Genomic DNA, 13,564 nt, shown 5'->3' with positions numbered 1-13,564 from the left:
ACTGTTGTCAAAAACGTAATCAAGGCTCTCTCTCTCTCTCTCTCTCTCTCTCTCTCTCTCTCTCTCTCTCTTAGCTGTTCATCGGAAATTACATCTGAGATAGTGGAGTTAGGCTAAGTTTTCCTACATATGGCTGTGGATGTTCCATGTACGTGTTACAGCTAGTTTACAACCAGTGTCCTAAAAACAGAAAGCAGGAAAAACCACTTTCTGCAAGCATGATCAAATACGCTGAAAGGAATTGCAAGTCTTCTCGACCCAAGTTCTAAAAAGTACTAACCGTCCCGACTGCTCAAAAAGTGGCAGCACTTTGTCTGGGTACTTTCAAGGCAAGAAAATGTTGTGCAGGGTAATGCAAGCACCACCAGAAGCAAAGAGCAGCTTCATAAGTGTTTGCATAGAACTCACTCGGGGCAGATTGCCTGTACTAACAACCAAAAGGCTGTTGATGGGATTCACAACGGCACAAGAACAGAATAGCCCTCTGTTGAAACCCTACTTGCATTTATTCAGGACATCAGCTTCTATGAGTTCATCTTTTGACAATCTTTACTAATCTGTAGATTAAGGGTCAGGAAGCGACACCTTAACAGCCTAGGTTAACAAATTATGATACAAGAAGCTACAGAGCTTCATGTTTCATGCTCTGACTTCCAGCAAAGAAAGAAGATTCTGCAGGTACAATAATACTGAAAGATTGGAGGGCTCATCAACCCTTTCTTGAGCTCAAGATACAAAGGTGCCGGCAATGCTTCAACAATGATATTGCCTCCTGTGTTCTTCCTTGCATCAGCTCCACATACACCACAGACAACACAGCCAATGGGTTTGCCGGAGTGATAGATAGTGCCTGCATTGCGAAGTGCTGTGCTTGAGAAAGATCACCCTGCATCACATAGACCATAGCAAGGTTGACATACAACGATGCCCGTGCTCTTGTACCAGTTAAGCTGGATATACTTAATGCCTCAGGCAGTGCCCCTCCAAGTAAAGTATTTCCTGTCACATTACTCCCTCCATCATCACCCTCTCCACTGGCTTCACTGTTATCTCCACTTTTCCACTTTTGTCCATCTTCATCGCCTCCATTTGAAGGTGTTTCAAAACTGCTGCTCTCAGATATACAATTAGACAGATTGCTTGCAGCTTCCCTTGGTCTATTCAATAGACACAGAGCCTCAGCTGCATACATGTGGCCCAAAAACTTGAAAGGCTTAGCACAGTCAGCCTGCAACAGTAGCCTCTGTGCAACTTTTAATGCTTTTATTGGGTTTTCCAGACAAAGCTCCACAAATGCTAGATCAGCCAACACATACTGCAAGATGGATGAGTTCTGCTTTAATTTCTGCTCTTCAAAAGCAGATACAGAAGTTGAGATTGTGCTTACACTGCTGCCTTTGCTTTCTTTGTTATTGCCATTTGAATTGGTCTGCAGTGACACAACTCCCCCTTTGGAATTGCCCCCTTTCTGGATGGGTGTATTCTTTGCATCTTGACGGCTCTCCTCCTTGGGCTCTGCAGAAACAGTCTCAATTGAGTCATTTGAAGCCCTGGTATTTAACTGCTTCAACAGGTGCGCTGCATTGTTGAGACACTGACGAGCAAAAACTAGACTAAGCTTGTGTGGCCGTCCAGGGACAAAGAACTCCATCCCATTGTTCAGATGGGTATTAACAGACAAGCTGCTACTGTCACCATCTTCAACCTTAAAAGATGAGCTTGCACTTGACAATGTCGCATTCAGGCTCCCACCAGGCAAAACCAGCCGACGCCACTTGCCTTCTCCCACAGAGCACACCTTCAATTCATCTTTCTTGATAGTGACATCATACCCACCAACTTCCAGCAGGCCCTTCTCCAATGCAGATATGCAGCACTCTGATAGCCGCAGCCACAACAGAGGTTGATTATAATATAACGGACCTGCTTCTTGAAAGCATCGTGCAGCTAGAACTGGGTTCCCTAATCTCAATTGCTGCAGACCACAGTTATAAAGAATAGAAAGAGATTTATCCCGCGAGAATATAGAGAGCTTCAAAGGCTTCTCAATAGTTGACAATGTACAACTTTGGAGAGCCTTCAAAAAGTAAACGTAAGCAGTGGTGTCTTTTCTCAGTTGATGATGTATGCAACCCAGGTTATTTAGGAAAAGAGTTCTCATTGCTGGCTCCTTGCCACTACACGTCATTAGAAGTTTCACTGCCTTCCGGTGATTACCTCGTGAATACTCTAGCTGAGCCTTCAAAATCAGGGCTGTCAAATAATCCCTCCCCCGAGCCAAGTTCATTGCCATTTTCACCTCTCTTTTTGCAGCCTTTATGTTCCCTGTGCATAACAGAAGACGAACCTTGTACAAATGCAGCAAAATTTTGACATTAGAATCCCTTGGTGCTGAAGGCGGTCTCTCTTGTGAAACCCTTGCAGCTGTTGAAAGCATTGACAGAGGAGCAGCTGATTTTGCTGAATTTGAACCTTCCATATCCAAGCCCAGGCTTAACACCTCTTCATCAAGAACTTCTTCAGAAGAGGATCTGGTGAGGCTGGCTTCAGCAATTGTACTAACTGGAGAGCTGGTAGACAGGCCTGAATTTCCAAGACCAGAAGTGGAGTCTGCTGTACTTGAGAGTAACATCGATTGAGAAGGTATGTTGCTACCACTTTCAGAAGTGGTTACTAGAAAGCCTAAACCAAAAACTCTTTCCATGTACTGGAATACGTCCTGTGCAAAAAACAAAGCCAACAACTTAATCTGATCAAAACTACATACCCCAAAAGATGTGATCTCCACTTTTTACATTAGAAAAAGGTAAGCATTCAGCAATGGTGCATGAGTTGGGCACTCGTAATCTCAGATGTACACCCCAGAAATTTCCAGGCAAGGGTGGTATACTACAACCTAAGTAGACCAAGCTATTGCTGGTTGATACATAACAACAATGCCAACATAAAGGTGGCCAAGAAAATGAAAATCACTTACAGCAGCTTTTCTGAGCTGACAAGAGGCCAAAGTGATATCCAACATCAATAGACATATGTGCAATGCTGCTGGCTGCATTCAAGAAACTTACATCAATATGAATGGTTTACATTCAGTGCTTCATGAAATTAGTTGGAGAAGTTTCGAGGCATATGTTTGGACAAAACCTCATCAATTGGCTCAATGTTCTTGTACAAAGGGCCAAGCATAGCAAGTGCTGCTGCAAACTGCTGAAGATGATAAAGAACAACCGCCTGTTCAAGACAACAAAAAAATTATTACTACCGCCAAAAACATCACAGATCAGGAATTAAAAACACCATGTTGAGTAGAGGGACATACAGTGTTAAAAGTTGGTATTGAGGTGTCATAATCCTCTGCATAAGCAACTGCATCAGTGTTTGGTGATGCAGCACCAGCTGATACAGCTGTGTTTCCTTTGAAACTAGAACTACTATTTGAGGAATTGTTCGCAGATGAACTTATTGCATCTAACTGCTCACCAGCACTTTTTGAAAGTTCCTCCATTCTCCTCTGAAATTTTCACGGCGACCTATAAATCATCAGACGAGTCCAACGAAAAAAGCAATTTGTATGACCAGGGGAATACCCTTCTTAAAATTGGCAGCAAGGAAATCAAAACTACACATGAGCACCTTGACTTTTGATAAGATGTCCAGAAGTTGCTGTGGATCTGTGCATCCTTCACGAAAGTACTCTGCCACTGCAATGTTGTGAAGCACCTATGTGATAAGAAAAATCCAGTATTAATATTCTTCACAAAACACGCCGCAAGTGATTGCACTCAAAAGTTTGTGAATGAACTAACAGTAGCAAGTTTTATTATCCATTTTACCGACTGCTCACTGTCAACATGTCAAACATAGTTGCCCAAAACAGTGTTGTCTCAGAGACTCTGAAACATTCCCCTTCAGGCATGCGTTCAGCTTTTGGCTTTGTCATTTGGGCAGAGAGGGGATGGCAGGGGCATTGAGATTTACCCAACTATGTTTCCATTTCTGGCTGACAACAATGTGCTTTAGTTTGTCGATTTTCATTACTAGCCTTCAATTTCTTGTCATATTGCATAATTTGCAGGCTGTTTCTCTTCATTATAGCCATCTATAGTGAGTGAATGCACGCAAGTACACAAGATTTTTGGCAGCTACAGAAGTGCTTTAGTTTGTTGATTATCGTTTATAGCCTTCCATAGTGAGTGAATGCATGCAAGCACACAAGATTTTCTCAACTACATGTGAGAAAAAGAAATCAGCTATGGGGGAGAAAGAAACAAGACAGTGACAGTGAGTGAGCTGAAGAAAGAGAGTAGAGTGTACTTGCTGAACTGAACTGAAAGGTGTGAAGGTACAACCTAAGTTAGGTCAAGGGTACCTAACCAGCCCTCCACCAACTAACTAGTGTTAAGCTAACTAACTCTAGTCCCTAGTATCACCACTTTTAAATATAAAGACACTAGGTACACACACACTGAAGTGACAGTTATTAATTAAAGTGTCCACACCACACGAATTACATGAGCATTGCCCACAATTGACAAATTCTAACACTACAGCTGTGCTTTGGTTTGTCAACTTTCGTTTCTAGCCTTCAATTTCTAGTTGCATTGCATAATTTGCAGCCTGTTTCTCTTCATTATAGCCACATCCATAGTGAGTGAATACATGCAAGCACAGAAGAGTTTTACAACCATGGAACTACTAGTACATCTCGACTCTTGTTGGTAGCTAGTAGCTACCTAATAGCGTGTAGCTTGTGTGTTCGGAAACTTAAGCATCACATCATGCAAAGGCCAAACTAGTGGCTTGCACTACAAATATGTATACCTATATCTAGAAACTAGCATTCTGTTTCACCCTTTCAAATCAACATCAAAACTCTGTTTCGAGAGTCCAAAACCTATTTCCATTTCCAAAAATCCCTACAACTATGAGTTACATGTGCAGCAAAAATTATAAGTTTAAAGTATCAGCTCAACATCCAATCATAGCATTGGCATGCACTCAAAACATTAACATCAGCACAGCGCATTAGTAGTATTAGCTCAGCATCAAGCCTAGTATTAGCATGCACTCAAAACATTAGTCGGCACACCCACAGCGGTCTAATACTACCATAATACACATGTTCTCGTCTACATGGATGAAACCTCACAAACCTTGCATCCACCATGAACAACTCACAAGCTTTGGGCCTCCCATTCTAAAGCTATCACCCTATAATACATGCTTGACATTTGCATCTCTCTCTCTCTCTCTCTCTCTCAGACAACTCAACTTAGTCAACATATTGGACAAGGTAAGCATGAAACTTTCCACCCCTAAAACATTGTGTTTCACCCTGAAATGATAGCAAATCCCAAGTGAAATGCTGAGTGGGCCAAATAGTACATGCAACAAAGCTTTAGAGTGCACGATTAAGAGAGGGGAGAGAAGATGCAGCCAACCAAATCTGGAGAGGAGTAGAAGTCGGAAAAAGTTTTTGCAAAGAGAGGAGAGCTGCAAGATTCACTACCCAAACAAACAGAAGACTCTTTTAACATTAATGAATGTGTTATATTGCGACTAGGGTTAATGTCTCCCACTTAATTACAGCAATCAACAAATAAACATAAATTGAAATGCACAATTTACCTTAATAACCTTGGACATTGGACACCCTGTTGGCCCCAAAACTGGCGCCCCTTTCGGTATTTCTTTACCTTGATTGCTAATGGAATGAGTACAAACTGATATTCACAATCTCCTCTGCTGTTCCAAAAAGCCTCTTTGTTGTAGCAACAATCAGCAAATAATTCAAGCCAATTGCCTCTTGATTTTGCACCCAAGAATTGCACAAATGGAACGACCAACTAGCCAAATGCTGCCCCAAATTACAATAAATGGGCTGGCATCTGAATTCCCTAAAAATTACACAAATTTCAGATGCTGAATTCAGTGCAGGATGCTTTCACCAATTGGCACAAGTCCCGAGATGGCCATCAAACCCTAATTTCTGCAGAAATTTAGGGTTCACAATAGAGATCTCCTTGCTATCCACCAAATTTGGCTGAGATCTACTGAAAATGGCTGAGAAATGCTTATATCTCCTAAGAATGGTTAGAGAGGGTGAGAGAGCCAAGATGAGACAGAAATCTGATTTTCTTCACGATAGAACCCTAAATTCTACCTACTGCTACTCCAGCCTGCATTTAATACAGTCACCTACTGCCAAGTACCCCCAAAATGCTGTCACCTGATCAGCAATGCTGTTGCCAAGCCCTGGAAGGTGACTCCTTGCTGTCCCCTGCCTACTGAGGCCCCCAGATGGCTGTCTTTTGCAGCAAATGGCCGTTCTCTGATCAAAAAATAGACCAACAACTCTCTCTCTCTCTCTCTCTCTCTCTCTCTCTCTCTCTCTCTCTCTCTCTCTCTCGCTATAAACTAACTAAATGGCTGAGACCTAGCCCTAAAAAATGTTATCAATTTGTATGGGCATTTTTGCCAAGTGGTAGCCTTCTAAATCCATTTTCAGCATTATCCAACCATTTAATTAATTTCGAGAATTAAATAATCTTGAAAATTAATTTCAACCCTTCTGACTATACCCAAAATTAAATGTGCCTATCCATAATTAAATTGGCTAGGCCATTTGCAACTTGGAGTGGTTGGTCCTCAACCTCTGTTGACCCTTAGACTAGCATTGATTAATTAATTAATCAATGCTAGTCCCTAATGTCACAACCGACACTTACTAATGGTCAAATAATTGTCCCAGGGTCAAAATTGACACCAACTGACCCCCCCAGCCCAACTAGCATAACTTATCATAACTTTTGCCTTTAACACCCACTGTATCCTCGAGGTCCTTGGTCTATTACCATGAAATAATTGCTATGTACATCACATGTGCTTAAACAACCTTGCACACTTTATTAATAACTTAATCAAATATTATCAACAAGATTAAAGCCTCTCAGAATTTCACATCCTCGTGACAATACTGAGAGTCGTAACTCTCCAAGTTTCCTCATAACATCACATAATTAAGGTTATATTAATTAAAGTGACATTTTCTCCCCCTTAAGATATGTTTTCTCAAGGTTTTCTCATAACATCACATAATTAAGGTTATATTAACTAAAGTGACGTTTTCTCCCCCTTAATAAATGTTTTCTTATTGAAAAACAGTATTGAGAAGGTCTATTTGTAAAGCGGAAAACCTTTTTCGCAAGGTACTCACCCACTTCCATGTTGAACCCTCTTCAAAATGGTCCATTATCTTTGTACCAAGTAAATGTATGTCGAGACAAAAGGAGGATGACATGTCATGTAAACACGTGAAAAAAATCAATGCCACATTTTGGGCAGCACATGGAGGCAACCAGGTGCGGCAACAAAAGGGATAGAATAATAGATGCACAATTTGAAAGTACCTTGAGGGCACATGGCAAGTCCATCAAAGCAACTATGGTGAATAGTCTTGGTGGTGATGAGACTGATAGGGCCTCAATATATAGGCTAAGTTGTATGCTTAAACTAGTAACCCTTATTAATGCTAAGTGATATAAAAGGTGTCTACACTTAGATACACACTTTTACACACACTAATGTGTATTCACACAAGGATGAGTAATAACTAACACAAAAAATGACAAATTAAGAAATTTAGCACTTTACACATCCAACTAGATTAACTTGTGAAATTGAGATAAGCTAACGCCCAACTAGGCCCACATTAATTCCAAATCCCTATTGCACAACTAAGATATGACTCAAATCCCCAAGAAGATAGCAAGTCTTGCCTTGAACTCAAGATACGCCCTCGAGTTTCCAACTTTCTCAATTGGTTGAGCCAATCCTTCAGCAACATTTGGAATACTCGTCCTTTGTAACCATCAATCCTAAAATTCAATTTATCCCTTGATTCACCATCAAGGGAAGCTCAAATTAAACCATTTTCCTTGCATGCAAATGAGCCCTCCTATAGACCTCTACAATCTCAACCACTCTGCTATCCACTGCCCAAGTTTGCATCGACGAGTTTCTTCAATTACTAAGATGCATGTGCATATCCTAGTGGAGATATGCAAACCCTAAACCTTGCTGATTTCAGACTAAGGTTTGCAATTCTCAATCAGCAACACATTGCCCATGCATTTAATCAAGATTAGAGAAATAAAGTAAGAGAGAGAAGATTTCTGCATTTTAGCTCTGATTTCTCCAAGAGAACAAGTTCCTTCAAGCTTTTGCTTGCTTTAGTATTTTTAATTAAATTGGAAAATGCATGGCCTCTGCTCAAACTTTGGCCATGTCCAGCCCCAATTTTAAATTCCTAACCTCTTTGAATCTCAAAGTATGGAAAGTTTTCACAAACTTTAATCTAGGGCATTAAATCATTAATTCCCTAACTGCCATAACACCAAATGTCATTTCCAAGGGGCTATTCAATGTCTTTGAGCAAGATCTATCCTACCCACCCCACTCGCACGTGTCCACAACAACATTCGTCAATGTCCCCCACTACCAAAGCTAGGGTTATCTATCACTGTGACACACACAGCTTAATCTCGCATATGCACCACACGTGCACAACTTAATTGTCCCAACGTAAGTGTCCAAAGAGCATTACATTAAAAATTCACATCCTCGTAACAACATCATTACTCTCCTTCCTTCCCTTACCTCACCAATCACTAAAGTTGTTCCCCCCTTCGAATGCTTTCTTTGTCCCTGATGTTCTCCTACACTATCATTATATCACGAATGGCTAAAGGCTACTAAATTGCCCGAGTTCACCAATCTACCATGTGATACTATATAATGTTGGTGTGCAAGTTGCAACTATGTCATGTTAATTCATGTGACGTTATGGGGAAAACTAACAACTGCAACTATTTGTGTATTATTTTAATGCACACATGGGATTCAAGGTACACACAAGTTATGCACACGTGTAGTTGCATGAACACAACCATGGACTAGTGACTATGGGCTTTGAGCCAATTAACGTGCGAAGAGTCATTAAAGAGGGTAATGTGGCATTGATATCCAATCGAGGCCTTTGATGACACATTGAAGACAACTCAAGTTTGTAGACATCGAGCGTAAAATTACCCATCAAACGTCTAGTGCTTGGCAAACCTCCACAGCGACCAGTTTTGGCCACGATTTCCTCCACATTAACATTGAGAATCATTTTTCCCATTTAATTTTAACAATTAAAAATTAAATAAAATATGACTGCAATCAAAACTAGACACTAGACATGCATATGCATACACTAAGACCTTTTTGTCACTTATTAATCCAAAACAAGTTGTGCTTCTTTTGCTTCCTTTCCTTCCAATTCTCAAAGGAGTTATCTTTCAAGGGGGTTGTAACCACTTTCTCCATGACCTCTAAGTTGAGCCAAAAGCTATACATGGGTATTCAACCTCTAGTCATGTGCCCAATCCTTTGAGCCATATTGGATTCCTCTACGCCATGCATACGCACCTCTCAAACATCTACTTCGGGTCCCTTGGCTTGTCTATAGACCATGTCATGACCTAGCTCATGTTGTATCTCTCTCATTTATATATCACCTTCCTAGAGTCTATTGTAAGGGATTAGGCATTGCCTCTATCGAGATATGACCTTCCCATTTTCTCTTTTCTATGTTTCACATCAAAAGTTCAATCAACCATGACCTAAAGGGAGGTTTGTTAGTTCTTACTCATCCCAGTGTGTTCACATACATTAGTGTATGTAAATGTGTGTGTCTAGGTGTGAACATTGTTAACACCACTTAACATTAAATAAAGATCAAACATTTAGATGCACATTAGCCTATTTATTGAGCCACTATTAGTTGTGCTTCCAACTCGCTTATCATTATCAATCTATCTCTTTTAGTCTATGTATTACAAGAGAACTCTCTCTCTCTCTCTCTCTCTCTCTCTCTCTCTCTCTCTCTCTCTCAACCCGGTCATACGCTTCTACATTCGTTGCGCTCTAACATAGTACCAAAGCAAAGTTGAAGAACTAATTGAACGAGGGAAAACCTAAAGGGGAGATTTCAGTGTGACAAAAGGCTGCATTTTCAGCGTTCAAGGGCAAATGGAAGGTTGTGCATCAATAGAACCCTGAGACGAGTGGATAAGCATGGGAAAGGAGAAAATGTCGTTTTATTTTTTGCAAATTTTGCTATTCGTGAAGGAGAAAAGACTATGTTTTCAGCCATTTGCAGCAACTTGTAAGTTTTCATCACCTCCAACAATCGAAGCAAGTTTGACAAGCGTAGAACACCCTAGCAAGCTGCATTTTCGAAGTCACAAGGGATTGCCCTTGTTTTTGTGCAAGTTATTCGAGTAACAATGTCTTCCAAGCTCGACATAGAATTCCAATGAAACGTCTCCTTAGGATCCAACCTGTGTATGGGACACGACACACAATAAAGCCTCAATTCCTATAAATAGGACTCAACTACCCTAACCCCAAAGTGTCCTTAGTGCATTTACACTAAGTCACTTCACAACCACTGTGACCAATGCTACTAGGGCCCATACGGATGGTTAAGGGCATAACATCCAAGATATTATGGACCATATGGTCCCCATGTTACCGGCTCTTTCTCAAGATCAAAAACTCAACGGGGAGAATTACGATATATGACAAGTAATGATAATTGCCATCTTGGAGCCCTATGATTCGGCGGAGAACATACCTTAGGCCATAGAGCATCCTATAGCTTATGATTTATCCAAGCTTTCTTTGCATGAGAAAGCTAAGTTGGCAAAGATATAGGCACATTGGGACAAGCTAAATACCTGCATCCAATTCTCTCTCTCTCTCTCTCTCTCTCTCTCTCTCTCTCTCTCTCTCTCGTGCACACTGGCCATTATAGCCCACATAGAGCATCTAACTATTGCTCCAGATATATGACTGGAATTGGATCGATTGTACAATCTGATAACCATGATGAAGCGAGTGTCTCTGAAGGTACACACATGGATGTTGATGTGAAAGTGCGCAATAGAAGAGAACCACAAACTCAGAGAGAGAGAGAGAGAGTGCAAGAGATGAAGAAAAGAAATCTGCACTAATTGAGAAGAACGTTGAATACAAAGGAGTGGGTCTATCAATCCCTACATACAACCCAAGGCGTCAGTGAGGACACCAAATCAAGCTGAAATGATGACAACACCACCAATTGTGACAAAGACAAAAAATGTCCAACTTGCTATTAACACCGAGAAGAGAGAAGACTGCACCTGCCAAGGAATATAAGATAATGATCTGACAACTAGTGGGGAGCAGGTGTATATAGCAAATGACCCCAAAAACTGACCGGCCAGCAAAATGGCCTCTACATCTGGCCAACCTACTAAATAATACCCTAGGGCTGCAATAAATGCAGTCCGATTGCACAAAAAAATCCAAAAAATAATGGCATGGCATCATAGGCAGCAGGCAGCCACTAGAAAGGGCTGGAAACTGACTAGAAATACAAGAAAGGCACATAAAACTCAACTGGAAGAAGAAATACATGCTCTAGAATGAGCTGCCTCCTCCGTCAAAGCACATAATAGATATGTCAGATCTCCTAATGTCCCCATCTAACTCAAACTAAGGCTACAATGGCAATGCATGACAAACATGACTACTAACACCCCTCTCAAATCTTGGTTATGGCTGAAGGCTGAAGAAGATGCAAATTTGAGGGTGACAAGAAGAGTGCCAATGCTGATCAAGTCCGTCAATTTAGACCACCGATGAAGACGCTCCTCACTATCCTAGGAAGTCCCCCCTTGAAATACTAAGGGCCATGAAATCCACAGCAGCATCATCGAGATCATCCTTGAAAGGGATGGGGGATACAAGGGAACCACACCGAAAGAGAGAGTGGGGGATGGGAAGGTGCCTATGGGAGAGATGGTAAACAAGGTCAATGAGCCAAGGGCTCTTTGAAGTCGAGTCAACCACTGAAGAAGAAGACTCCAACACATGTACATGAAAGAACATGGACTCATGGGTGACAACTAGTGTAGAGATAGAGGAAGACCCAGATGATGGAGTTCCATCCTTCACTCCCACACAAAGATGAAGGTATGCTTCTCCTCAGGATGCATCCCCTCCCACAGTATAGGCATCAAGACTTCTCCGAATCTGTGTCAAATTCTAAAGATTGCACTTGTCTCTCCTTCTTGGGCTTGGTCTTTGATTTCTCCTTCTTCTTCCCCCATCCCGTACCTGCAGTAAAAGCTTTCATGGACTCTGGAGTTGGATCCACTGGCTACCTCTTTTAAAGCCTCATCATGCTTCAAGACAAGCAAGGCAAACTCCTTCCAAAGAAGAGTTTCATAGGTCCTCAATGTACGAAGGCTAGTGTAGAAGACATTGTATTTCAGAAAGGGCAATTGAGCCAAAAGAATCATAGCCATATCCTCAGAAAAGATGATTTGCTGAGGGAAGAAAGCTCATCCCTCATATCCTCCAATGTGTTGATGTGATCCTTTATGGAAGGAGAGTCATCAATAACGAGCATCCATAATTTCTTCTCAAGAGTAATTTGGTGGAAAAATGTATTCTAATGGTATTAAGAAGCAAGCTTTATCCACACTTCCACTGCATGTCGCAACATCCGCACATGCACTAGGATAGCATCCTGTAAAGCTTATAAAGAGGAAAGATCGAGCTCTAGAATTGAGATGGTTCCATAGGGCCGCACGATCCATTGTCCATCCCACTCTCAGATCCTCCATGAGATCAGGAATAGGATGGGTAACAAAACTCCCAAAGATCGAAGGTGTCAAGAATATATTCCACCTTACAAGACCAAAGCGAATAATTTGATCTATCTAGACAGTCTTCTTTGGAAGAGAAGGAAAAACATGCACCTGTATTGACGGTGCCATCATAGGCATCCAAGGGCTAGAAGGACGAGCCTTATGGTTGACATGGAGAGAGGGAGGAGAGTACTGCTCCAATCTGTGTGGCCTATCAGAAGAGCATGCACGTTCAAAACAGGACTGAGAACTTTGATCTTCACGATGATCGCACCACCTCTTAGAGGAGTAATGAGAGATCTCATCAAAGTCATGAAAGCCATTGAACCAATGATAAGACATCTTCAACACCTGCAAACACCCACAAAAATCTGTATTTTGTTGTAAATGGTCGCAAATGGCGGAAATCAGCTACATCTTTGTGATGGAAGGATTATAGATGGCCCACCTAAGTCGTTTGTATCAGTAGAACGCAAAAATTCAGTGTTTTTAGCAAGGGGTAGATGGCTGAAAATCTGTGTTTTCAACCAAGGGGGTCTCCACTCAATGGGATCGACACTTACTAAAAAGAATGCTGAATACAAAGGAGTTGATTGATCAATCCCTGCATGCAGCCCGAGGTGTCAATGAGGGCACCGGATCAAGCTGAGATGATACTAGCAACACAAATAGTGGCGGAGATGGTGACAATGATGGAGATGGAGAATATCCAACTTGCTGCCCATGCCAAAAACAAAGAAGACTAGAGCCACTTGATGGAGCACCTGCCAAGGAATAGAAGAAGATGATCTGCCAACTAGTGGGGGGGCAGCTCTATATAG

General features: G+C 41.4%; 1 protein-coding gene across 1 annotated transcript in view; it reads right to left on the bottom strand.

Annotated features, from left to right (window-relative positions):
- Positions 1-238: 238 nt before the first annotated feature.
- LOC148035266 (Tetratricopeptide repeat (TPR)-like superfamily protein) overlaps positions 239-13,564 on the bottom strand; it is a 37,222-nt gene continuing 23,896 nt past the window's right edge. The window contains exons 2-6 of the mRNA XM_087680266.1: positions 3,634-3,720; positions 3,320-3,511; positions 3,145-3,231; positions 2,978-3,049; positions 239-2,719 (exon numbers count right to left, since the gene is read on the bottom strand). Of these exons, the coding sequence (XP_087536392.1) occupies positions 710-2,719; positions 2,978-3,049; positions 3,145-3,231; positions 3,320-3,511; positions 3,634-3,720 (2,448 nt within the window). The 3' untranslated portion in view covers positions 239-709. The remainder of the gene's footprint in view (positions 2,720-2,977; positions 3,050-3,144; positions 3,232-3,319; positions 3,512-3,633; positions 3,721-13,564) is intronic.

The sequence above is a fragment of the Lygodium microphyllum genome, chromosome 6, assembly GCF_053477565.2.
Source record: "Lygodium microphyllum isolate KBCC chromosome 6, Lygodium_microphyllum_v1.1.10, whole genome shotgun sequence".
NCBI lineage: Eukaryota > Viridiplantae > Streptophyta > Polypodiopsida > Schizaeales > Lygodiaceae > Lygodium > Lygodium microphyllum.
Note: the sequence above shows the minus strand (reverse complement) of the source record. Positions and strands in the feature narration are given on the sequence as shown.